The 27182-nt window shown below is 39.0% G+C and overlaps 1 protein-coding gene across 2 annotated transcripts in view; it reads left to right on the forward strand.

Moving 5' to 3' along the window:
- ACAD11 (acyl-CoA dehydrogenase family member 11) overlaps nt 1–19559 on the forward strand; it is a 116949-nt gene extending 97390 nt beyond the window's left edge. For both annotated transcript variants that reach the window (XM_055569681.1, XM_055569679.1), the window contains 3 exons: nt 13895–14011; nt 16239–16348; nt 17473–19559. In XM_055569681.1, the coding sequence (XP_055425656.1) occupies nt 13895–14011; nt 16239–16348; nt 17473–17587 (342 nt within the window). In that variant the 3' untranslated portion in view covers nt 17588–19559. The remainder of the gene's footprint in view (nt 1–13894; nt 14012–16238; nt 16349–17472) is intronic.
- Nucleotides 19560–27182: the final 7623 nt, after the last annotated feature.

Raw genomic sequence — 27182 nt, forward strand, 5'->3', positions numbered from 1 at the left:
TTTGTAAACTTAATGTAGCAAGCATAACAAGCCTGGGCTTTTCAAAAATATGCCTCCCTTCTCTGAAAGCCTCTTGCATTTGGCATAATGGAAATAATCTGGCAAGAGCTAAGAGATGTGTGAACAGGTCAAATAAAAATCTGGGCTAGCTTTTTTTTCCTTTTTTAATTTGTCAAAGTAACATTTTACTTCCCTGAATTTGGAGATCCTTTCCAGCTGCCTTCTAATTTATTCCAGGCACTAAAGAAAAAAGTTCTTTATCAAAGTTCTCTCCTAGTAAATAAATCTGGCGCCTTCTTAGAGCACCCATTTAATTCTTTTTAGAAAATCTAGGGCCTGTAGAGACCCACCTAAGACCACTTTCCTTTATTCTAATGCTAAGAAATAATTGCTTATGGTGGTTTGTTCATGAAGTTATAATCACCTAGTTTGATCAATTCAGTTCAGTTCAGTCACTCAGTCGTGTCTGATTCTTTGTAACCCTATGGACTGCAACACACCAGGCTTCCCTGTCAGTCACCAACTCCCAAAGCTTGCTCAAACTCATGCCTATCCAGTCGGTGATGCCACCCAACCATCTCAACTTATGTCCTCCCCCTCTCCTCCTGCCTTCAGTCTTTCCCAGCATCAGGGTCTTTTCCAATGAGTCAGTTCTTCGCATCAGGTGGCCAAAGTATTGGAGTTTCAGCTTCTGCATCAGTCTTTCCAATGAATATTCAGGATTGATTTCCTTGAGGATTAACTGGTTGGATCTCCATGCAGTCCAAGGGACTCTCAAGAGTCTTCTCTGACACCACAATTCAAAAGCATCAATTCTTTGGTGCTCAGCTTTCTTTATGGTCCAGCTCTCACATCCATGCGTGACTACTAGCAAAACCATAGCCTTGACTAGATGGACCTTTGTTGGCAAAGTCAAGTCTCTGCTTTTTACTGTGCTGTCTACGTTGGTCATAGCATTTCTTCCAAGGAGTGTCTTAATTTCATGGCTGCAGTCACCATCTGCAGTGATTTTGGAGCCCAAGAAAATAAAGTCTCTCACTGTTTCCATTGTTTCCCCATCTATTTGCCATGAAGTGATGGGACTGGATGCCATGATCTTTGTTTTCTGAATGTTGAGCTTTAAGCCAACTTTTTCACTCTCCTCTTTCACTTTCATCAAGAGGCTCTTTAGTTCTTCTTCACTTTCTGCCATAAGAGTGGTGTCGTCCACGTATCTGAGGTTATTGATATTTCTCCCAGCAATCTTGATTCCATCTTGTGCTTCATCCAGACCAGCATTTCGTATGATATACTCTGCATATAAGTTAAATAAGCAGGGTGATAATATACAGCCTTGACGTACTCCTTTCTCGTTTTGGAACCAGTCTGTTGTTACCTAGTTTGATAGCCATTAAAAAAGACACTGACTGCTGGAGTTTTGTTTGACATTGTTAATTCAGAGCTTGGTTTCAACCTCTAGGACAGTGCCATCCAACAGAAATATATAGTGTAAGCCAGAAATGAATTTAAAATATTCTGCTGCTGCTGCTGCTGCTAAGTCGGTTCAGTCGTATCCGACTCTGTGCGACCCCATAGATGGCAGCTCACTGGGCTCCTCTGTCCCTGGTATTTTCTAGGCAAGAAAACTGGAGTGGGTTGCCATTTCCTTCTCCGAAAATATTCTAGTAGCTACATTCTTTAAAAGTAAAAAGAAACAGATGAAATTGATTTTAATAATACATTTTATTTAATCCAATATATCTGAAATATTATTTCAACATGAAATCGATATAAAAATATTACTAGTGGGTATTTTACATTCTTTTAAAAACTGATTCTTCTAAATTAGATGTACATTTCACACATGTATAATACATCTTGTTTCAGACTAAACGTATTTCACATTGCGTATGATTATTGGCTACCATGTTGAACATCACTGTGATAGGGAAACTGATCAAAATACCCACCACTGAAGCAATGTACTGTAGCAAACATGTTGCTGTTGTTCAGCTGCTAAGTCATGTCCAATTCTCTGCGACACCATGCACTCATCATGCCAGGCTTCCCTTTCCTTCACTATCTCCCGGCGTTTCCTCAAACCCATGTCCATTGACTCAGTGATGCCATCCAACTGTTACATCCTGTGTCGCCCCCATCTCCTCCTGCCCCGAGTATTTCTCAGCATCGAGGTCTTTTCCAATATGTCAACTCTTCCCATCAGGTGGCCAAAGTATTGGAGCTTCTGCATCAGTCCTTCCAATGAATATTCAGGATTGATTATCTTTAGGATTGACTGGTTTGATCTCCTTGCTGTCTAAGGGACTCTCAGGAATCTTCTCCAGTACAATTTGAAGGCATGAATTCTTTGGTGTTCAGCCTTCTTTATGGTCCAACTCTCACATCTATACATGACTTCTGGAAAAACCATAGTTTTGACTCTGGATATTTGTCAGCTAAGTGACATCTCTGCTTTTTAATATGCTGTCTAGATTTGTCATAGCTTTTTTTCCAGAGAGCTATCATCTTTTAATTTCATGGCTGCAGTCACCATCCACAGTTATTTTGAAGCCCAGGAAAATAAAATCTGTCACTGTTTCCACTTTTTCCCCTTCTATTTGCTATGAAAAGATGAGACCAGATGCCATGATCTTAGTTTTTTGAATGTTGAGTTTTAAGCTGGCTTTTTCTGTCTCTTTCACCCTTATCAAGAGGCTCTTTACTTCCTTTTTGCTTTCTGCCATTAGGGTGGTATCATCTGCATAGCTGAGGTTGTTAATATTTCACCCAGCAATCTTGAATCCAGTTTATGCTTCATCCAGCCCGGCATTTCACATGATGTACTTTGCATAGAAGCAGAGTGACAATATACAGCCTTGACTTACTCCTTTCCTAATTTTGAACCATTCTGTTGTTCCATGTCCAGTTCTAACTGCTGCTTCTTGACCTGCATACAGGTTTCTCGGGAGGCAAGTAAGGTGGTCCTGCCAAGGTCCAGCCCCGGCTGATCCAGGGTATTTGAAGGAGAGACGGCTAGGTGACCTATTCAAATGTTAATTAGGGATATAAAGAGTAATAGAAAGAGGATAGCTTAGTAGGAAAATTCAGTGGAGAAAAGAAGCTGAGTGGCTTGGTTTACGCAGAAAATCAATATAACCCATGACACCAGGTTAGCTCTGACCACGGAGGCCGCAGGCGCCCTCTCGAATAGTGGAAGGTGCCCCACCTTAGACACCTTTTCGAGTGGGTCTTAGAAGCCCAGGCAAATAAATGGTCGCAGAGGATATCCGTGCTCCAGATGGATACTCAGCTGAAAATTGAGGGGAAGAATGACATGGGGAGACCAAGCGTTGGTGAGCAAGGCCCGTAGCTTTATTTTCAACAGGGGTTTTTATACCCTAAGTTACACATAGAGGATAATAGGGGATGCAAAGTCAGCAGTTTTTGGTGCTTATCAAAAACCAAGGTTTCTTTCCTGCAAATTTATCGTATACAAATGGTTTAGGTGATTTACATCATCTTCTGGCCAGAAGGCCTATTAACATTTTATGACTCTTGACAAGAGCTTATCAACAAAGATTTATTTTCTCTGAGAGTAATTATTTTAAGGTTTGGCGCCATCTTCCAAAGATAAAATTATATTCCTATAGGGCGGATGTGTAATGGGTTTACAAAGGAAAGAATTTATTACCTTAAGGGTCTAAAGTACTAACACCAAGGCCACTACTTATTTTTTTACATACCAACTATATTAATTAATACACATTCAAGGATACAATTCAGGGGATGTGGAAACTTGGCAACAAACATTGGCTCATTAATGAAATCTTTTACTAGTTTTATTCTGACAGTTTCTAACTTTCTGAGAGGCTCTAAGCTATTTGAATATCTTAAGTTTCCTGTGCCTCTTGAGGCTGGGAGACTGTAAACAATCATATGCATAGCTGTAGGAGTCCGGGTAAACTTGTCAGGCGAGTTAGAGAGCCATCTGAGGGGTTTGGATTTAAACACTCCTAATTGCCCAGGAACTTTATTAATTGGAGCTGTAAGTTAACTCTTTGTCAGAGAGAGCGAGATGGTGGTAGGGGACAGCCCCCAGTAAAGTCAGAGGTGAGAGCACAAAGCAATAAAGTAGGCAGACTCTGGTTTTTGGGGGTAGATGCTCGAGAATATCCGGGGGCACTCCCGAGGCTCGATCCCGCCTTTGCGTATGCCGAGCCTCCTTCCTCATGACCTTTGTCACGAGTGGAATGTCTCTCGCCGGCTCCCGGCATGGTCCGATATTCCCATCTCTTTAAGAATTTTTCACAATTTGTTGTGATCCACACAGTCAAAGGCTTTTGCATAGTCAATGAAGCAGATCTTTTTCTTGAATTCTCTTAATTATTCTGTGATCCAATGGATGTTGGCAATTTGATCTCTAGTTTCTCTGCCTTTTTTAAATCCAACATGTACATCTAGAAGTTCTTGGTTCACATACATTGAAGCCTAGCTTGAAGGATTTTGAGTATAACCTTGTTAGCGTATGAATTGAGTGCAATTGTGTGGTAGTTTGAACATTCTTTAGCATTGCCCTTCTTTGAGATTGGAATGAAAACTGACCTTTTCCAGTCCTGTGACCATTGCTGAGTTTTCCAAATTTGCTGGGATATTGAGTGCAGCACTTTAACAACATTATCTTTCAGGATTAGAGATAGCTCAGCTGGAATTCCATCACCTCCACTGCTTTGTTTGTAGTAATGCTGTTCTACAAAAAGAGTTGTTCAAAGAGTTGTTCGTAATATTCTCCTATTATCCTATTGATGTCTGCAAAGTCTTCTGTGATATCCCCTAAAGGATACAAAATTGTTTATTGTACCTTCCTTCCTTTGTCTGTCTAGTTAAAGGTCTGTCAAATTTATTTGTCTTTTCAAAGAATATGTATTAACATATAGAATTATACAATATAATAATTGATATGTTATGAGTTAATATTAACAAGATCTTTGTTTCATTTTCTCTTTTGTTTCAGTGTTATTGATTTCTGCTGTTTATCATATCTTTTCTTTTGCTTTCTTCAGACTTATTTTGCTCTGTTTTTCTAGGATCTTGGTATGGTAGCGTGGATTATAGATTTTAGACTTTTCCACTTTTCTAGTCTATGTATTTAGCACTGTAAATTTTCTGCTCAGTACTGCTTTATTTGTATCCCACAATTTGTATGTATTGTATTTTCATGTTCATTCCATTCAGTGTTATTTTTCAATTTCCCTTGAAATTTTTCTTTGATACATGGAAGTGGGTCACAAGAATGTGTTACTGAATTTCAAAGTGTTTAGAGATTATCTTGCTATTTTTGATCCATGTGGTCGCAAAACAAATTCTGTATTATTTCAGTTCTTTAAAATTTGTTGAGGTTGGCTTTACAGACTAAGATATTGTTTATCTTATTATGTGTTTTATGGATACTTGAAAAGAATGTGGATTCTGCTTTTGTTGGGTGGAGTGTTCTGTGAATATCTACTAGATCCTATTGGTTGATGTTATTGTTGAGTTCTTCTGTATCCTTGCTGATTTTCTAATTGTCCTATCAATAGTTGAGAGAAGGGTGTTAAAGTCTTCAACTAGAACTATCAATTTGTTTACTGTCCTTTTCAGTTCTTTCTGTTTTTTATTTACATGTTCAGCAGTTCAGTTATTTGATGCATACACATTTAAGATTGCTATGACTTCATAAGGATTTACCCTTTTATCATTATATAATGACCTTCTCTGTCTCTGTGCTTTGACCTCCAAGTAATTCTCAGTACTTTGAAGTCTACTTTTATCTGGTATTAATATAGCTGCTCCTGCTTTCCTTTGATTAATGTTTGCATGATATATTTTTTTCATTTTTGGTAGGTTGTTTTCAACCTGCCTAAATCATTATATTTGAAGTGAATTTGTTGATGACATATAGTTAGTTGGGTCACATTTTTTAGTTCATTGTCTTTGTAATAAGATTGAGGTTAGTGCTTAAACCTGCCATTTTATGTTTGTTTTTAGTTTTTGTTTTTTTCCTGCATTCCAATCAGTTAATTTAACATTTTTAGAATTCCACTTTGCTTTATCTAGAATGTTTCTGATTGTATCTCTTTGTAAACTCTTTTAGAGGTTGCTCTGGGTATTATAATATAAATACATATAATATATAATAATAATTCATATATTAATATATGTATGTATATATCTCACTAATCTATTGGTATCATCATTTGACCAGTTTGAATGAAGAAACTTTACTTCCCTTTAAGTCCATTTAACCTCCACCATTTATAATATAATTATTTTAAATATTTCCTCTATGTACATGTAGAATGACATCACATAGTATTAAAATGTTTACTTTAAACATCAAACATAGTGTAGAAAATTCAAGAGGAAAAGAAAAACCAATTTCTGTAGCCATATTTTTCTTTTCATGGTTTATTCCTTCCTGATTTTCCTAGGTTCCCCCTTAACCCCTCTGTTTAGAAGACTTTTTTTAGCTGTTCTTTTAGGGTCTATAGGCAAGTGTTCTCTGTTTTCCTTTATATAAGACTGTCTTGATTTCTCCTCCTTAAGGAGGGTCACAAAAAGTCACAACTGAGCGACTAAAGAACAAGGATATCTTCACTGAGTATAAGGTTCTATGTTGACAATTCTTTTCTTCCAGCACTTTAAAAAATATCCTGCCATTTCCTCCTGGCATATGCATATATATTTTCCCTGTAGATAAGATGTCATTCTTCACTGGCTGCTTTTAAGATTTTGTCTTTAGTTTTTAGAAGTTTAATTGTGATGTGTCTTGGCATGGATTTCTTGGATTTATTATGCTTTAGGTTTACTCAGCCTCTTAAATCTATAGATTATGTCTCTTGCCAAATTTGGGAAGTTTTCAGCCATTATTTCTTAGAGTATTTTTTCAGTCTTGCCCTCTTTCTCTTCTTCCTGGACTCCAGTGTCATAAATCTTAGATATTTTGTTATAATTCACATGTCCCTAATGCTAGTCTTTAAAAAATTTTCTTATTCTATTTTCTCTTAGTGGTCCGGATTGGTCAATTTCTATTGACCTGTCTTATAGTTCATTGATTTGTTCCTTTGTCTCCTCCATTTTGCTAACCATCCACTGCCCATCCACTGAGGTTTTTATTTAAATTGTTACATTTTTCAGTTATAAAATATCCATTTGGTTCTTTATTTCTTCTGTTTCATTACTATTATTTAAGTTTCTTTGCTGAGACTTTCTGTTTTCTCATTTGTTTCTACTGTGTTTACACTTACTAATTGAAGCATTTTTATTATAGTTGCTTTAAAGTCTGTGGTCAGAAATTATAACATCTCTGTCACCTCAGTGTTCACATAATCATTCATTTTCAGACTTCCTGGGTTTTGACGTGACAAAAGATTTTTTATTAAAACCTAAACATTTTCATATTATATTATGAGTCCTTATTTAAACCTTCTATTTTAGCTGGGTTTATCTGGCAGTACTCAGTTAGAGGAAGGGGATGCACTACCTCTGCCGGTAGGTAGAAGTCCAGGTTTCCGCTCAGCCTACATTGATACCTGAGGATAGAGATGTTTTCTTATCACTGAGTGGTCCCCATTGACATCATAGAAGGGAGAGAACTTGTTCCTGGTGTCACTCCTTACTTGTCTGATACCACCCTGGACAGGGTGTTGAGGTACCTCATTACGGCACTCAGAACGGTGGAAGCCTGTGTTGGCATGAGTTGGGGTGGGGTCAGTGATTTTTTTCTGCAGTATTTGGCATAGGTAGAGTAGTTATTCTCTAAGTTTTCTGTCTTTTTAGCTGCCCTTTCCCAGTCCTTCAGCTATAGACAGTAGACTTTTGTTGAAGCTCTTTTTCATTTGATTTTTGTCTGTGCTCATTGGCATTTTCAAGTTGCTGGCTTCTTCAGCTCCAAGTCTGGGATATATGAGACAAAGAGAAAATCCAAGGAACTTAATTTCATGTTCTTTTTCTGGTCCAAAAGTCCCTTGCAGTCTGCCTTCTTCTCTCTACCTTTCAGAGTCTTATGCTTGTTTTATAGACAGTGCCCATGTTTGGTTTGTACTTTGTCGAAGGAATAGGGGAAAGTACATCTATTCCATCTTCCTGGAAACAGAAGTCTTTGGAAGCACAAGTTTCTTAATTTGTGCAGGTATTCTCTAAACTACTGTCTGAAGTTCTCTGGGAAAGGCTAAACTAGAGAATGGGGACTGGTACTGAAGCTTAAGTAGAGTCTCCTTCACTCTAGGTCTGGAGCTTGGGAAACACACCCTCAGGCATGTATGACGATCATATAGATTTAACAACTTAGATGAAATGGATCAACTCCTCAAAAACCTACAAACTACCAAAACTCACTGAATATGAAATTGTTGTTGTTGTTCAGTCACTCAGTCATGTTGGACTCTTTGCGAGCCCATGGACTGCAGCACACCAAGCTTCCCTGTCCTTCACCATCTCCCAGAGCTTGCTCAAACTCATGACTGTTGAGTCGGTGATGCCATCCAACATATCATCCTTTGTCGTCCCCTTCTCCTCCTGCCTTCAATCTTTCCCAGCATCAGGGTCTTTTCTAATGAGTTGGCTCTTTGCATCAGGTAGCCAAAGTATTGGAGTTTCAGCTTGAGCATCAGTCCTTCTGAATATTCAGGATGGATTTCCTTGAGGATCTCTCTAGAGTCTTCTCCAAAACCATGCTTCAAAAGCACCATTTCTTTAGTGCTGAGCATTCGTTATGGTCCAGCTCTCACATCCATACATGACTACTAGAAAAACCATAGCTTTGATTATATGGACCTTTGTCGACAAAGTAATGTCTCTACTTTTTAATACACTGTCTAGGCTTGTTGTAACTTTTCTTCCAAGGAGCAAATGTCTTTTAATTTCATGACTGTAGTCACCATCTGCAGTGATTTTGGAGCCCCGTAAAATAAAGTTTCTCACTGTTTCCATTGTTTCCCAACTATTTGCCATGAAGTGATGGGACTGGATGCCACAATATTAGTTTTTGAATGTTGAATTTTAAACTAATTTTTTCACTCTCCTCTTTGACCTTCATTAAAAGATTCTTTAGTTCCTCTTCACTTTCTACCTTACGGGTGGTGCCATCTGCATATCTGAGGTTATTGATATTTCTCCTTGCAGTCTTGATTCCAGCTTGTGCTTCATCCAGGCAGCATTTCATATGATGTACTCTGCATATAAGTTAAATAAGCAGGGTGACAATATACAGCCTTGACATACTCCTTTCCTAATTTTGAACCAATCTGTTATTCCATGTCTGATTCTGACTGTTGCTTCTTGACCTGCGTACAGGTTTCTCAGGAGGTAAGTAAAGTGGTCTGGTACTCCCAACTGTTTAAGAATTTTCCACAGTTTGTTGTGATCCACACAGCCAAAGGCTTTAACATAGTCAATGAAGCAGAAGTAGATGTTTTTTGGAATTCTCTTGCTTTTTCTATGATCCAGCATATTTTGGCAATTTGATCTCTGGTTCCTCTGCCTTTTCTAAATCTAGCTTGAACATCTAGAAGTTCTTGGTTCATGTACTATTGAAGAATAGCTTGGAGAATTTTGAGTATCACTTTCTAGCATGTGAGATGAGTGCAATTGTGCAGCAGTTTGGACATTCTTTGGCATTGTCTTTCTTTGGGATTGGAATGAAAACTGACCTTTTTCAGTCCTGTGACCACTGCTTAGTTTTCCAATTTGCTGGCATATTGAGTGCAGCACTTTCACAGCATCATCTTTTGGGATTTGAAATAGCTCAAATGGAATTCCATCACCTCCATTAGCTTTGTTCATAGTGATTCTTCCTAAGGCCCACCCAACTTTGCACTCCAAGATGTCTAGCTCTAGGTGATAGATCACACCATCATGGTTATCTGGGTCATGAAGATCGTTTTTGTATAGTTCTGTGTATTCTTGCCACCTCTTCTTAATATCTTCTGCTTCTGTTAGGTCCATACTGTTTCTGTCCTTTATTGTGCCCATCTTGGCATGAAATGTTCCCTTGGTATCTCTAATTTTCACGAAGAGATCGCTAATCTTTCCTATTCTATTGTTTTCCTCTATTTCTTTGCATTGTTCACTTAGGAAGGCTTTCTTATCTTTTGGAACTCTGCATTCAGATAGATATATCTTTCCTTTTTTCCTTTGCCTTTCATATCTCTTCTTTTCTCAGCTATTTGTAAGGCCTCCTCAGACAACCATTTTGCCTTTTTGCATTTCTTTTTCTTGGGGGTGGTTTTGAACACTGCCTCCTATACAGTGTTACAGACTTCTGTCCATAGTTTTTCAGGCACTCTGTCCATCAGATCTAATCCCTTGAATCTATTTGTCACTTCCACTGTATAATCATAAGGGATTTGATTTAGGTCATAGCTGAATGGCCTAGTGGTTTTCCCTACTTTCTTTAAGTCTGAATTGTACAATAAAGAGTTCATGATCTGAGCTACAGCCAGCTCTTGGTCTTGTTTTTACTGACTGTATAGAGCTTCTCCTTCAACTGTAAAGAATATAATCAATATGACTTCAGTATTGACCATCTGGTGATGCCCATGTGTAGAGTAGTCTCTTGTGTTGTTGGAAGAATATGAAATAGATAACCCTAAATGCTTCTATTAAAGAAGTTGAAGTCACAATTTAATATATCTTGAAAAAAGAAATCTTCAGGCCCAAATGGTATCAGTGGTGAATTCTGATGAACTACTAAAGAAGAAATAACACCAATTCTACACAATCTCTTCCAGGAAAATGAAGAAGAAGAAGCACATTCCAGCTCATTTATGAGACCAAAATTACCAAACAACAAGCTACAGACCACTATAGATGCAAAAATCTAGAGCAATCCAGCAGTATGTAAAAAGAACAACCAAGTGATGTTTATCCCAGGAATACAAGGCTGATTCATATTCATATGTCAATCATTAAGAAAATTATTCATTGTAATCTACCATATTAACTGCCTAAAAAGAAAAACCACATGATCATATCAATTGATGCAAAACGGCAACTGACTAAATATCAGCATCTATTCATGATATACTAGAGATAAAAAGGAATTTATTTAACCTGATTCAGACCATCTAAAAATTCTGTAGCTAACATCATACTTAATAATGAAAGATTGAGTGTTTTAATTCCCAAAATTGAGAACAAAAGATGTTTACTCTCACGATTGCTCTTTATCGTCATAGAGGAGGTCTTAGCCATTGCAGTGAGACAAGAAAAAGAAAGTTCCTAGTTGGGGGAAAAAAATAAATAAAACTGTGCCTCTTTGCAGACAACATGATTGTGTATAATATCCTTAGGAATCCACCAAGCAAAACAAACAATCCCTCCTAGATCTAAAAATAAGTGAGTTTAGCAAAGTCTCAGAATTATATCAACATATAAAATTAATTTTATTTCTATATACTGCATGCTAAGTCACTTCAGTCATGTCCAACTCTTTATGACCCTATGGACTGTAACGGTCCATAGTTAAGAATACTGGAGTAGATTGCCATCGCCCTCCTCCAGGAGATCTTCCCCACCCAGGGATTGAACCCACATCTCCTGTAGCTCCTGCATTGGCAGGTGGGTTCTTTACCACTAGCTAGCAGTGAACATTTGGAAGCTGAACTTTTTAAAATACCATTTCACAATAGACTAAGAAAGGAAATAGGTACACATATAACAAAATATGTATGCTATCTATATGCTAAAAATTATAAAAGTAATGAAAGAAGCCTAAACGAATACAGAGAAATACAGAATGTATAGATGGCAAACAAACACATCAGCAACTGCTGCTGCTGCTGCTAAGTCGCCTCAGTCGTGTCCGACTCTGTGTGACCCTATAGTAGGCAGCCCACCAGGCTCCCCCATCCCTGGGATTCTCCAGGCAAGAACTCTGGAGTGGGTTGCCATTTCCTTCTCCAATGCATGATAGTGAAAAGTGAAAGTGAAGTCACTCAGTCGTGTCCGACTCTTAGCAACCCCATAGACTGCAGCCTACCAGGCTCCTCCGCCCATGGGATTTTCCAGGCAAGAGTACTGAAGTGGGTTGCCATTGCCTTCTCTGACATCAGCAACTAGGGAAATACAAATTAAAACCACCATGAGATATCTCTGCACATTGTGAAAATGGCTAAAACTTAAAAGCACTCACTATACCTAGTGCTGATAACTGGAACTCTCATACACTGCTGGTGGGAAGGTAAAATGGCATAGTCACTCTGGAAAATGTTGACAGCTTATAAGTATTTACCACATGACCTAACAACTCCACCCCTGGTATTTGCTTTTAAAAATGAAAAGGTATATTCACACAAAAACGCATATACAGATATTTACAGAAGCTCTTTAATAATCACCAAAAATTGAAAACAGCTCAAATGTCCTTCAGCAGGTGAATGGATAAACAAATTGTGGTACATCCCTACAGTGGAATACTACTCAATGATAAAAAGGAATGGACAGTTGATAAACAGAACAATTTGGATGACATTCAAATGAATTATGCTGAGTGAAGGAAGCTGGCCTCTAAATAACACATGCTAAAGAATCCCATTTATATAACCTTTGGAAAAAGGCAGTAGTATAATAACTGACAAACCTAGACAGCATATTAAAAAGCAGAGATATCACTTTTCCGACAAAGGTCTATATAATCAAAGCTATGGTTTTTCCTGGAGTCATGTATGTATATGAGAGTTGGACCATAAAGAAGGCTGAGAGCTGAAGAATTGATGCTTTTGAACTGTGGTGTAGGAGAAGACTCTTGAGTCCCTTGGACAGCAAGATCAAACCAGTCAATCCTAAAGGAAGTCAACCCTGAAAATTCATTGGAAGGACTGATGCTGAAGCTGAAGTTCCAATACTTTGGCCACCTGATGTAAAGAGCTGACTCATTAGAAAAGACCCTGATACTGGGAAAGACTGAGAGCAGGAAGAGAAGGGGTGACAGAGGATGAGATGGTTGGATGGCATCATTAGTACAATGGACGTGAGTACTCAATGGACATTAGCTCAGTGGACATGAATGCTCAAAGGACTGCATGCTGCATTCCATGGAATCGCAAAGAGTTGGACACAACTCTTCTCTGGTAGCTCAGATGGTAAAGTGTCTGCCTGCAATGTGAAAGATCTGGGTTCAATCCCTGGGTTGGGAAGATCCCCTGGAGAAGGAAATGACAACCCACTCCAGTACTCTTGCCTGGAAAATTCCATGGATGGAGGAGCCTGGTAGGCTACAGTCCATGGGGTCGCAAAGAGTCGGACACGACTGAGCAACTTCACTTCACTTCAACAACAACATAATAACTGAGAACCATTCAGTGGTTTCTACAGGTTAGAGGTAGGGCTATTAAGGGGCAGCATGAGGGAGTTATGGGGGGAAGATGAAACTGTTTTGTATCTTGATTGTGGTTATACCAGTCTATGAATGTGTTAGAAAAAGTCATGTTTACTAAATAAATAATAGTAACAATACAACGAAGGACTGCTGGACCATTCTCACACTGCAATTGTCTTGGGAATTATGTAGACTGTCTATAAGCAGACCCACCACCTACACTTTACAAGTTTCAATGGGACTATGCAGTTAGCATTTAAAATAGCCGGTATGGAGAGTCTTGGCAACAAGACAGTTGCTCAGTTTGGCTGTCTTGACTTTAGACACCAGAATATCCAAAATAAATTATTTTTATGAGCACATAAATTTTTTTTTTCTAAAATCTTCCAATGTTACCTGCAGGCACACCAAATACTGTATATATGGCTGGGTGGTTATATCAAACTAAGTCTTCCATTTTAAAATATTAATATATAGAATAGGTTGTTTTCATGTGTTATATGTGGACCTCAGACACCAGCTTATTTCCTCCTTCTTCTGCTGCCCTTTATTCCCCTCCAGGAGGTGGTAGCTCACTGGATAGCTGAAAGCCGCATTGCCATTGAGGAGATCCGCTTGTTGACCCTGAAAACTGCCCACAGCATTGATACTCTGGGCAGTGCTGCTGCTAAGAAAGAGGTGAGGACCTTTGGACCACCATCTGCCAAGTAATACGTTTCTCCCACACTTTGGGCATTCCGGGTTTCATGGTGACTGGAGGGCACTCAGAATATTGGAAGCTTCCATTTGATTTTGGTTTAAAGATTATAAATGTATGTCATTTGCCAGTTTTCCTTTCACTGGGCTGCTTTAGGGAATGATTTTCAGGATGAAGAATATCTTCAGCTTTCTCAAGATGCAGCAACAGAAGGTAGGAAAATACTAGACTTTATATAGACTTGGAATTGTACCCGGTATGTCACCTTCTGCCAACCTCTTGACCTTGAGCAAAGTATCTAACTAATCTGCCTATGACCTAGAGTTCCAATGAAGAATAACCAAGTTGATGTAGAATGTGGGGCACTATGCTGCCACATAGAAATGTTTCATAGAAAGTCCTTGTCTTCTGCCTTATGTTTCTGGCTTATTTGGAATAAGAACATAATTATTTAACTATAAAATCAATGACACTTCCATGTTCTAGCTATTGTAAATAGTGCTGCAATTAACAATGGGATACATATATCTCTTTCAGTTTTGGTTTCCTCAGGGTATATGCCAAGGAGTGGGATTGCTGGGTCATATGGTGGTTTTATTCCTAGTCTTTTAAGGAATCTCCATACCATCTTCCATAGTGGCTGTATCAATTTACATTCTCACCAACAGTGCAAGTGTTCCCTTTTCTCCACACTCTCTCCAGCATTTATTGTTTGTAGACTTTTTGATGATGACCATTCTGACCAGGGTGAAGTGATATCTCATTGTAGTTTTAATTTGCATTTTTCTAATAATGAGCGATATTGAGCATCTTTTCATGTGTTTGTTAGCCATCTGTATGTCTTCTTTGGAGAAATGTCTGTTTAGGTCTTTCCCCATTTTTGGATTGGGTTGTTTGTTTTTCTGGTGTTGCATTGTATGATCTACTTGTATATTTTGGAAATTAATCCTTTTTCCATTGTTTCATTTGCTATTGTTTTGTCCCATTCTGAGGGTTGTCTTTTCACCTTGCTTATAGTTTGCCTTGCTTTGCAAAAGCTTTTAAGTTTAATTAGGGCCCACTTGTTTACTTTTGTTTTTATTTCCGTTACTCTAGGAGGTGGGTCACAGAGGATCTTGCTTTGATTTATGTCATCGAGTGTTGTGGCTATGTTTTCCTCTAAGAGTTTTATAGTTTCTGGTCTTACATTTAGGTCTTTAATCCATTTTGAATTTATCTTTGTGCATGGCACTATTTACAATAAAAACAGCACTATTTACAATATCCAGAACATGGAAGCAACCTAGATGTCTATCGACAGATGAATGGATAAAGGAGTTGTGGTACATACACACAATGGAGTATTACTCAGCCATAGAAAGCAACACATTTGAGTCAGTTCTGATGAGATAGATGAACCTAGAACCTATTAAACAGAGTGAAGTGTATCAGAATGATAAAGATAAATACCATATTCTAATATATATATACAGAATCTAGAAAAATGGCACTGAAGAATTTATTTACAGGGCAACAATAGAGAAACAGACATAGAGAAGAGATTTATGGACATGGGAACAGGGGAGGAGAGGGTGAGATGTATGGAGAGAGTAACATGGAAACTTACAGTATCATATGTAAAATAGATATCCAATGGGAATTTGCTGTATGGCTCAGGAAACTCACACAGGGGCTCTGTATCAACCTAGAGAGGTGGAATGGGGAGGGAGAAGGGAGGGAAGTTCAAAAGGGAGGGGATATATGTATACCTAAGGCTGATTCATGTTGAGGTTTGCATAAAACAGCAAAATTCTGTAAAGCAATTATCCTTCAATAAAAATAAATAAATTAAAAAAATAAATCAATGACACTGCTAAGGGAAAATGATTAGTGAGGCCTCTTTACCTCTTTATGATCCCTAACATGATGAGTATCATTTATCAGCTGCCTGAAATCCTTCTGCAAACAAGGCAAGGCAAGTTATAAATAAATTAATAGAATGTAATTTGGATGAGATATTTCTTTCCAGAAGGTCTATGTTGACTGAAATATGGCCTAATGGCTGCATTAGCAGATATTTTTGGCTTTCATCAAAAATCCTGTTTCAGTGGTGAGTGTTTGTGGAAAAGTTCTCTTGTTTCTTTTCACAAAGAACATACAGATTAGATAAAATTCTGTCACACATATTGTCTAAGAAAATAACATTCTTCTTACATCTTGTTTATGTAGATTGCAATGATTAAAGTGGCTGCCCCCCGTGCTGTCTGCAGAATTATTGACTGGGCCATCCAAGTGTGTGGAGGTGCGGGTATTTCCCAGGATTACCCTCTGGCTCACATGTGAGTGCTGTGTGCTAAGTAGTTTCAGTCATGTCTGACTCTTTGCAACCCTATGGATGGTAGCCCGCCAGGCTCCTCTGTCCATGAGATTCTCCAGGCAAGAATACCAGGGTGGGTTGCCATGCCCTCCTCCAGGGGATCTTCCCAACCCAGGGATCCAACCCACTCGTCTTATGTCTGCTGTATTGGCAGGCAGTTTCTTTACCATTAGCCCCACCTGGGACCCTCTGACTAACATGTCATCTAATCACCATCTACATTTAATGGTGTTAGGGTTAAATATCTGCAGATGCTTTGATACTGTTTACAAAGAAAATAAAAATAACTAACTTACTTTAAAGCATAATTGAAAGCTAACTGAGGTAATATAGGTACTTTACAATAGATCTCTGTATCCATAAATAGTTTTATAATTACAATTGTCATTTCCCTCAATTGTGTTCACTTTTACCCAGAGAGGATGCACTGAGGGTTCCTGGACTGTAAATAACTCATGAGGGTTCACCCTGGAACAGGAAGGAGGACAGGAGCAGAGCTGGTCAAAACGGGGCCCAGAGCCAGGCTTAGGTAGGCACTTAGGACGCTTTACCTCCCACACCCATAGCTGTGGCCAGACTGCAGCCATTCCTGCCAGCCAACACATCATGTCCACATGGCGAGTGCTGAGATCAAGAAGATACACTCAGTACCGGACGTGATATCACCTCTGTCACACTGGAGATAAGAATCTGGTGCCCCGTCAGTTTTCCCCCATCAATTTTTAATAAGAAAGAACTGAATATATAGTACTATATATTCATATTATATAAAAGTTATATATTCTTCATGGCCTGTGTTACCCAAGATGTCTCCTAGCAACTTCTAGTACCTACAGCCATCCAAGAATGAGATTAAGCCCTCTGCACCATGCCATTTAAGACTCCACTCCCAAAGTGAGGACTTTAAAATGACATTTCAGAAGCCCTTGGGCTTACTTTTCTTGATTTTCCCTGTGCAATTTTTCTTATCACTGCCTTGGTGAGATTTCAAACATTAAATAATCTTGGCTTAGAATCGGAGTGACTGTTGAGGCATCAGGTTTCTCTACGATAAGTCCTGCCACTCTGTTCTTTATGTTTTTGCAGGTATGCCCTAACGCGGACTTTGCGAATAGCAGATGGGCCTGACGAAGTCCACCTCTCAGCAGTTGCAAAAATGGAGCTGAGGGACCAAGCCCAAAGCCTGAGGGCCAAGATATAGGAGGTGACACCACCTCACCTTGATACATAATATTTTTCCACTTTTGTAACAGCTTGAGCACAGGATTAATTACTCACTTAGGTAAAAATTTGAGCATCTGTTTTAATCAATGACTTTTATCATTTCAAGGATCACACTTGAAATTTTATAATCTCAAGAGTTTAAGTAAAAAAGGAAATTTTATAGCTGTTGTCATTCAGTCTAACACCTAAATGTATATAGCATTTAGTTTTTAAACACACTACTTGTAAAGAAATCATGAAGTAGATTGGAGAACTAAATCATAAGCATAAAAATATTTTTACTTTTTTACTTTCAGGAATTGTTCCATTTAAATAAATATTAAATAAATATTTAATCACTACTTTGTAAAAATATAGTGGGATCTCCTTTTGGTCATTGGTTTTAGGGGTTGGTTTAACACTGTGTGGTATTGTTTGCATTGAACGAGGCATGACTGATTGGGTCATTTTAGAGTTTATATTGTTATAAGGCTCTTTATAATTCAGCAGGAGCATTTATCCATAAAATCTGATTATGGTTTAAAGTTTACTAGAAGCCATGCATCTTATAAGAAAATAAAATTAAGAAAAATTTTAATTATGTATAAAATGTTGATGTGAACAATGGATGTTTTAACCTACAAGAAAGTTATATAGTTTTGAGAGGAGATTAAAAACAATCTGCTCTGAACAACGTTTTGTTAAAAGCAATACCCTAAGCCAACATCCTTGTGGCGTGTTAAATCCGTGCTGCCAGAACTACAGCCCTGGACCACTTGTAAATCTTGAGCACCTGAATTATGTGGTCAGCATAACTTAGGAACTGAATTTCTGATTTTTAAAAATTTTAATTAATTTAGATTCTCAACTCAGTTACTGGAAAACTTTTAAGTATGCTGAGAATAACTTGGATATGTGAATTGTCTTTGGCAAATGTAAATTTTTTTAAGTCTAAATGCAAGTATTTTGAATGAAAATTTAGCACCCAAATTAAGAAAGTACAAAATAAACGCCAGATTTTGAAGATTTAGTACAAAAAAATAAATGTTTCATTAATACATTTTAAATATTGATTACTTGTTGAAATGTTAATATTTTTGATATATTGAATTAAATAAAATATATTTAAATTAATTTTACCTGTTTCTTGTTACATTTTTAGTTTCTATGGATGCCATTAGAATAGTTACTGACAAATTTTTAAAATTTTCAAATGAAAGTATTTTGATTTCAAAAAGCTTTAAAACTGTACATGAATTTATTGATGTGCATGCTGCTGCTACTGCTAAGTCGCTTCAGTCGTGTCCAACTCTGTGCGACCCCATAGACGGAAGCCCACCAGGCTCCCCCGACCCTGGGATTCTCCAGGCAAGAACACTGGAGTGGGTTGCCATTTCCTTCTCCAATGCATGAAAGTGAAAAGTGAAAGGGAAGTCGCTCAGTCGTGTCCGACTCTTAGCGACCCCATGGACTGCAGCCTACCAGGCTCCTCCATCCATGGGATTTTCCAGGCAAGAGTACTGGAGTGCGGTGCCACTGCCTTCTCCGATTGATGTACATAAATTATTGTAATCATTATTTAAATGTTTTCCTGGAGTTGGGGTGGGTACCCAGCATTTGACAAAGACCTGGGTTCTCAGTCTTGTGTATCATGTGGGCTTTGTAAACATTTGCCTTTGAGCCTTAACCTTGTGGTATCTTGTATTTCCTTCTGTATGTTGGGATTAACTTTTAAACTTAGAGGACCCTTTTCTACTGAGGGCTTGTGTGATAATCACTGAAGCTGTATAAAAATACTCTGATACTTGTGAACAACAATAAAGCCTTCTATAAGGCATCCTTTTTTAGGTGGATAAAATCTTATAACCCAAGCTATTCAGTCTTATTACTAGTTTTAAAAATTGCAACTTAGAAGAAATCAAGATTGTTTCTGACCAATTAGAATTAAAAGTTGTATCTGGTAATTGTAATTTTGTGATACTTTTTTCCTCCTTGAGAAAAACTGGCTGAATTGGTGGTTGACTTATTTCAATTGATCTGTTTCTATCTGTCTGTCATATACGCAGCTGTCCTCTCCCCATGTGATCCATATCACCTCTCTCACCTACCTTTAATTTATTCAGATAAAATCATATTAAAAACCATAGTAAAGATTGTTGAAAGAAAAAATTCCAGTCAACAAAGACTAAAGTAAGATCAAGGGCCCCTTTTAATCACAGTGCGTGAATGACTGACTATAAACATGGGAGTGGCGGGTCCACTTCCAGGGTCTCCTCAGGCTGTCACTGCAAGTCACTCTGAGCAGTCCACCCTGGACAGTCAGCCACATTTGCCGGTCATTTGATCCCTCACAGGTTTAAAATGAGAAATCGCCCTTCAGGTAACCTCACATAGGAAGAAAGGGAGAGCTCACCAGTTAGTGGGCAACAGCAGGGAAGGAGGGGCAGCGGCTGCCCAACTGGAAGTCACCATAAGGCTTTACACAAAAGCAGCCACAGAAGGCATGGCTTGTCCAGGGAGTAGCCAGGTAAGGATCTCCAGTAGTTGATGGTTTAACCTTTAAGAACACACAAGAGAAAGTTCAGGTAATCATGGAGGAGTTTTCTCATAAGCCTGTTTACAAGGCTTCCTTCCCCCAGGTCCATGTCTCCCCAGCTCTTCCCACAACTCTGGTCTGCTTGCATCTCATAGGCCTGTTTTGTTCAGTTGCTCAGTCTTGTACGACTCTATGCAACCTCATGGACCGCAGCACACTAGGCTTCCCTGTCCTTCACTGTCTCTGGAGTTTGCTTAACTCATGTCCATTGAGTCAGAGACATCAACCAACAATTTCATCCTCTGCCGTCCCCTTCTCCGGCCTTCAATCTTTCCCAGCATCAGGGTCCTTTCCAGTGAGACAGCCTTCCCATCAAGTGGCCAAAGTATTGGAATTTCAGCTTCAGTATCAGTCCTTCCAATGAATATTCAGGGTTGATTTCATTTAGGATGGACTGGTTCGATCTTGCCGTGCAAGGGACTCTCAAGAGTCTTCTCGGGCACCACAGTTCAAAAGCATCAATTCTTCAATGTTCAGACTTCTTTGTGGTCCAACTCACATCCATACCTGAAAAACCATAGATTTGACTATACAGACCTTTGTTGGCAAAGTAACATCTCTGCTTTTTAACACACTGTCTAGGTTTGTGATAGCTTTTCTTCCAAGGAGCAGGCGTCTTTTAATTTCATGGCTGCAGTCACCATCCCCAGTGATTTTGGAGCACAAAAAAATGAAGTCTGTCACAAAGATCCTTTCTTGACCACTTGTTCTGAACCAGCATCACCTGCTCTCCAGCCCCTTTATACCATTCTTCTCACAGCACTGATCACTTGACATATCTACTTACTTATGGTCTGTCTGCTCAGTAGAGTCCACTTTTTTTGTGTATTGGAATCATGCATGGCTAGTATACACTCAAAAAAGTATGAATGAATGAATTCATGTGCATGATTGCTTTCCTGATCCCTGATTTGCAGTTGTTGAGAGGGCAAAGCATTTATTTTTAAGTCTGTAAACAAAAACAGAACGGAAGCCTGAGCACTAGCCCAAGAACACAGAGGCTGGACAACAGACCCAGACTGAAAGTGAATGTGAAAGTCTTCACTGGGACTGAGAAAGGATATTAGAGCCCCAGCAGTGGAGGGCACACAGCAGTTTGGGCTGATCAACTGATGAAATACTTGTTTTTAATAAGTAACAATTCAGAGAATACACATTGACTTTTTTCTTTACTTTCTTAAAAAATTCAGTTATTTTTTAACAATATTGGTTTGATTTTTGCCATACATCAACATGAATTAGCCATAGGTGTATATATGTCCCTTCTTTCTTGACCTCCCTTCCACCTCCCACCTTTTCCCATCCCTGTAGATTGTTACCTAGAGTCCCAGTTTGAGTTCCCTGAGTAATACAACAAATTTCCACTGGCTATCTGTTTTATATATGGGAGTGTGCATGTGTCTAAGCTACTCTCTCCATTTATCTCACCCTCTCCTTCCTGCCTTGTACCCTTGTCCATAAGTCTCTTCTCTATGTCTGTGTCTCCATTGCTGCCATGCACATAGGTTCATCAGTACCATATTTCTAGATTCCATGTATATGTGTTAATATACGATATTTGTTTTTCTCTTTCTGACTTACTTCACTCTGTATAATAGGCTCTGGGTTCATCCACCTCATTAGAACTGACTCAAATGTGTTCCTTTTTATGGCCAAGTAGTAGTCCATTGTATATATGTACCACAATTTTTTTATCCATTCATCTGTCAATGGACATCTATGTTGCTTCCATGTCCTAGCTATTGTAAATAGTGCTGCAAGGAACATTGGGGTACATATGTCTTTTTCAGTTTTGGTTTCCTTACGGTATATGCCTAGAAGTGGTATTGCTAGGTTGTATGCTGGTTTTATTCCTAGTTTTTAAAAAAATCTCCATACTGTCTTCCATCACGGCTGTATCAATTTACATTCCCACCAACAGTGCAAGAGGGTTCCCTTTTCTCTGCACCCAGTCCAGCATTTATTGTTTGTAGACTTTTTGATAATGGTCATTCTGACCGGTGTGAGGTGATATCTCATTGTAGTTTTGATTTTGTTTAGGTCTTTTTCCCACTATTTGATTGGGTTTTTTTTTTTTTTTTTCTGGGATTGAGTTGTATCATCTGCTTGTATATTTTGGAAATTAATCCTTTGTCCATTGTTTCATTTGCTATTATTTTCTCCCATTCTGAGGATTGTCTTTTCACCTTGTTTATAGTTTCCTTTTCTGTGCAAAATCTTTTAAGCTAGTTAGGTCCCACTTGTTTATTTTTGTTTTTATTTCCATTATTCTAAGAGGTGGGGCATATTTATTTTTTAAAAATTTCCTTGATGTGGAGTCCAACCTAATCATCCAGAGTGCTGTGATCAGCTCAAGGTACAGAGGGAAGACAGGATAACTAAGAAAAACAAAACCACATTCAGTGATTGTTAGCATTTTCTAATTTTCCAAATTAGGATTCAGGGAAGAGTCCTCATTTAATTCAGGGCAAAAAGCATTCAGGGTTTATGATCCTGCCATAATATTTTTATTTTTATTTCTTCGGGTATCTCTTTCTCATAATTTTGTGATTATCATGAAGAAAATCCACAAACATTCTAGTGTAAGACTGTGGTTGCAATAACTTTTGTGAAACAAGAGTTTCTTTAAAACTTTTATTTTTAATTGGAGGGTAGTTCCTTTACAATGTTGTGTTGGTTTCTGCCATATGTGACTCAGCCTGAAGTATACATATATCCCCTCCTTCTTGAATCTCTCTCCTATTCCATCCCCATCTCACCCCCCTAGGTCATCACAGAGCACCAGGTTGAGTTCTCTGTATTATACAGCAGTTTCCCAGTAGCTATCTATTTTTTTTTTACTCTCATTATACACTTTATTCAAGGAATCTTTGTTGAAAATACAGTCCTACAATATAAGATTCTTATAGAAAGTAAGTTAAAGTAGATGCACAACAGTATATGTGTGAAATCTTGGATTTCACACTATAGAAACAGACCATTTATAGTGGTGAGGGATCTGTACATGAAACATGGACAAGGCTTTGCTTTATTCCGACAAAGCACAGTCCACATTTAATGATACATATGATCTGAGAGAACAATTCTGCAAGTTAAAGACACTGATGATGTTCCAAAGATTCTAGTTGATAATGAGTGTGACTTGTAAGACGACAGAGTTGTAAGAAAGGAACAAGTCAAAATCCAGCAAGAAAATAGAACAACTGTGTGTTCTTTGACTCCTCTGGGAGTGTCTGAGGGTCTCCTGCAGAGGCATGGGTCAGCATTGGCATGCCGCTGGGACAGGGCACTGGCCAGCAGCCTCTACCACTAGCTATCTACTTAACATATGGGAATGTGTATGTTTCAGTGCTACTCTCTCAATTCATCCCACCCTCCCTTCCCCCACTGTGTCCACAAATCTGTTCTCTATGTCTGTGTCTCTATTCTTGCCCTGCAAAGAGGTTCATCCATACTATTTTTCTAGATTTTGTATACATGTGTTAATAAATGATTACACTTCCCTGGTAGCTCAGATGGTAAAAAATCTGCCTGCAGTACAGGCTCTGCACTGGTTCAATCCCTGGGTTGGGAGGATCCTCTGGAGAAGGGAATGGCAGCCCACTCAAGTGTTCTTGCCTAGAGAATTCCAAGGACAGAGGGATTCTCTCACTTGGAAAACTCTTCCCCAGTCCTGTATTCTCAAGGCTTGCTCCCTTCCTGTAAATGTAACATTTTAGGTGTTTTCTCTGTGATTACCCCCATCCAAATGTCTCTACCCTTCTAATATATACACACATACACTCCTTACCACTTCCTCTGGTTTGGCTTTCTCATGAGAATGGCCAGCTTGTAACATACTATGTATCTTTCTTTTTTATTTGGCTTATTAGCCCCCATTTCCCATTAAGAAGTATGCTTTAGCAGAGAGGGGATTTGTGTATTTGCCTCAATGCTACACACAGTGTCTAGAACAATGCCCAGCCAGTGCGTGTTAGATCCTCACTAAACATTTGTTGAATGTGTCAATGGAATTCTTCCAGCTACTGAAGCGCACAGATCCCAGGAAGTTTGCTTTCCTCTCCATCAGGAGCGTGCAGCAGTGACTCGTGTTTACTCATTGGCCATGTGTGTGCTTAGTCACTCAGTTGTGTCTGACTCTTTGTGATCCCCTGGACTGTAGCCCACCAGGCTCCTCTGTCCATGGAATTCTCCAGGCGAGAATACTGGAGTGGGTTGCCATGCCCTTCTCCACTCACTGGCCATGCAGAAGCCGAAAAAACCTAAAGCCCTGTTTCTCAATCCTGGTTGAACATCAGAAACCCAGTTTAACGAAGACTCAAGTGCCCCAGCCCAACCCGAATCCAGTGCTGGTGATGGTGACTTCAGGAGTGACTTGAAGGGATTCTGGAGAAACGAGGGCCACTCCCTGCAAATCCTGATCAGGTCTGTTTTAGAGTGTCTGGCTGAAAACCCCAGGAAGAGACTGGCTAATGTGTGCTAAAGGAAATCTGCTAAGTGAGTGTGGAAGCAGAAGACCAAGAAAGCCTGGAGGCTCTTGCCAGGAAAGGCCACAGGGAGAGAGAGCAACTGACCAGCAGAGCTGACCTCCCTGGGCCCCACGCTCCTCAGCTGTACCTCTGCCCCACCCCGCCACTCAGGTTCCCAGGAGCCCCTGGCTGGGCAAACTCATTGCAGAGATCACCAGGGCCTGTTCTACAACAGAGAGAGAAAAGAGAAATAGAATCTGCCACATGTATGGTTGTAAATTGTCTAGTGCCACATTTCAGTTCAGTTGGTCAGTCGTGTCCAACTCTTTGCGACCCCATAAACAGCAGCACGCCAGGCCTCCCTGTCCATCACCAACTCCTGGAGTTCACCCAAACTCATGTCTATTGAGTCGGTGATGCCATCCAACCATCTCATCCTCTGTCATCCCCATCTCCTCCCGCCCTCAATCTTTCCCAGCATCAGGGTCTTTTTAGATGAATCAGCTCTCTGCATCAGGTGGCCAAAGTATTGGAGTTTCAGCTTCAACATCAGTCCTTCCAATGAACAACCAGGCCTGATCTCCTTTAGGATGGATTGGCTGGATCTTCTTGCAGTACAAGGGACTCTCAAGAGTCTTCTCCAACACCACAGTTCAAAACCATCAATGCTTCTGCGCTCAGCTTTCTTTATAGTCCAACTCTCACATCTATACATGACTACATTTAAAGAAACATAAAAAATTAATTTTAACTATATATTTTATTTAACCTAATATATCCAAATATTGGGGCTTTCCTGGTGGCTCAGCAGTAAAGAATCTGCCTGCAATGCAGGAGATGCCAGAGACACGGTTTCAGTCCCTGGGTCAGAAAGATCCCCTGGAGGAGGGCATGGCAACCCACTCCAGTATTCTTGCCTGGAGAATCCCATGGACAGAAGAGCCTAGTGGGCTCTAGTTCATGGGGTCTCAGGGTCAGACATGACTGAAGTGACTGAGTATACACACACACACACACACACACACACACACACATCCATATATTATCATTCCAACATATAATCAATAACAACAAGTACCAGTAAGATATTTTTCACTTTTCCCCCCAAAATCCAAAGTATATTTTACATTTACAATACATCTCAATTTGGAAGCTAATTTTTCAATGCAAATACTTGAACTATAAAAAGTTAATTGTAGTTTTCATAAAACTTACAGTTGAAAAAATAGATTCATATACTTGAATTGTTTCATGCACATTAAGTTTTTAAAAGCATCAGCTTTTAAAATTAAAAAAAGTTAATTAAAATGAAATTTAAAAACTAGTTCATCAGATACATTTCAAGTGCTCAGTAGCTACAAATGGCCAGTGGCTATTGTGCTGGCCAGTATGACCATGAGACACTGACCGGCCGCACTACATGCAGGAAAGGCCTGGGGGCATTAAATATGGAGAACAGATGCTGAGCAGCCAAAAGCAACTGTTTACCACTGTGACTAAGGGAAGACAGTATTTTTCTATCTTCTATGTTTTGGTCTGATGAAGGAAGGTTAACTCCAGGGCATTTCCTTTATTTAGAAAAGAAAACAAAACAAACTCATAATGAAAAGGAACTGCTAAGTATTTCTAGTTATCAAAGGTCCTGTGGTAAGCCATTCCTAAAGATCATGCGAGGGGAAAATTGGTATCTGTTCAGGGTGGTTAAGGTTTCCAAGTAGGAAAAAAGCTTGGCTCTAATACATAGTAACAAAAGGGTGTAAACTCAGTCTCTAGAAATCACATATTTGATTCGTGAGCCAGAGTCCTCCCTGCTTCATGGGAATTAATAATAATCTTGTCACAGAAATGGAGGCAACACTTTTAATAAAATTCAAAACTGTTATCATCAGTTATTCTCTCCCAACCGATCCTCTACAAATTGTTTATGATGAGGTTTTTGGCTTCAGGAGAGATGACCCCCAAATGGTCTACTTGCTCTGTTTCATTCCGTTTAGTCCATTGTAACTTGTATATCTGTCTCCAAGACACTAAAGGAACTTTTTATTACTAAGGGACTAAGCCATGAATGAGGCTGAAGGGATGACCCTCACATCTGGTGTAGATGTTCGGTGCTTCCTTCTCAAATCGCTGACTGCACATGAGTTAGAGTTAAATTCTAAATCCATTTGAAACCTTTCTGCAAGAAGTCTCCTGCCAGCCCATCAAGACAGCTAGACTAAATCCCAAAGGAGTAAATAATTTAACAGGCAAACCCACAACATGTTGCGATCCTCACATACTAAGTTAATGGGGATTTTTTTTGTTCTTTTTAACCTTTCTTTTAGGGTTAGAAATCTCTCAGCTGTAATTCCATCACCTCCACTAGGTTTGTTTGCAGTAATGCTTCCTCAGGTCCACTTGTCTTCACATTCCAGAATGTCTGGTTCTAGGTGAGTGACCCCACCACTGTGGTTATATGGGTCATTAAGAGCTTTTTTGTACAGTTCTTTTGTGTATTCTTGCCACCTCTTCTTAATCTGCTTCTGGTA

This window comes from Bubalus kerabau, chromosome 2, assembly GCF_029407905.1.
Source record: "Bubalus kerabau isolate K-KA32 ecotype Philippines breed swamp buffalo chromosome 2, PCC_UOA_SB_1v2, whole genome shotgun sequence".
NCBI classification, from domain to species: Eukaryota; Metazoa; Chordata; class Mammalia; order Artiodactyla; family Bovidae; genus Bubalus; species Bubalus kerabau.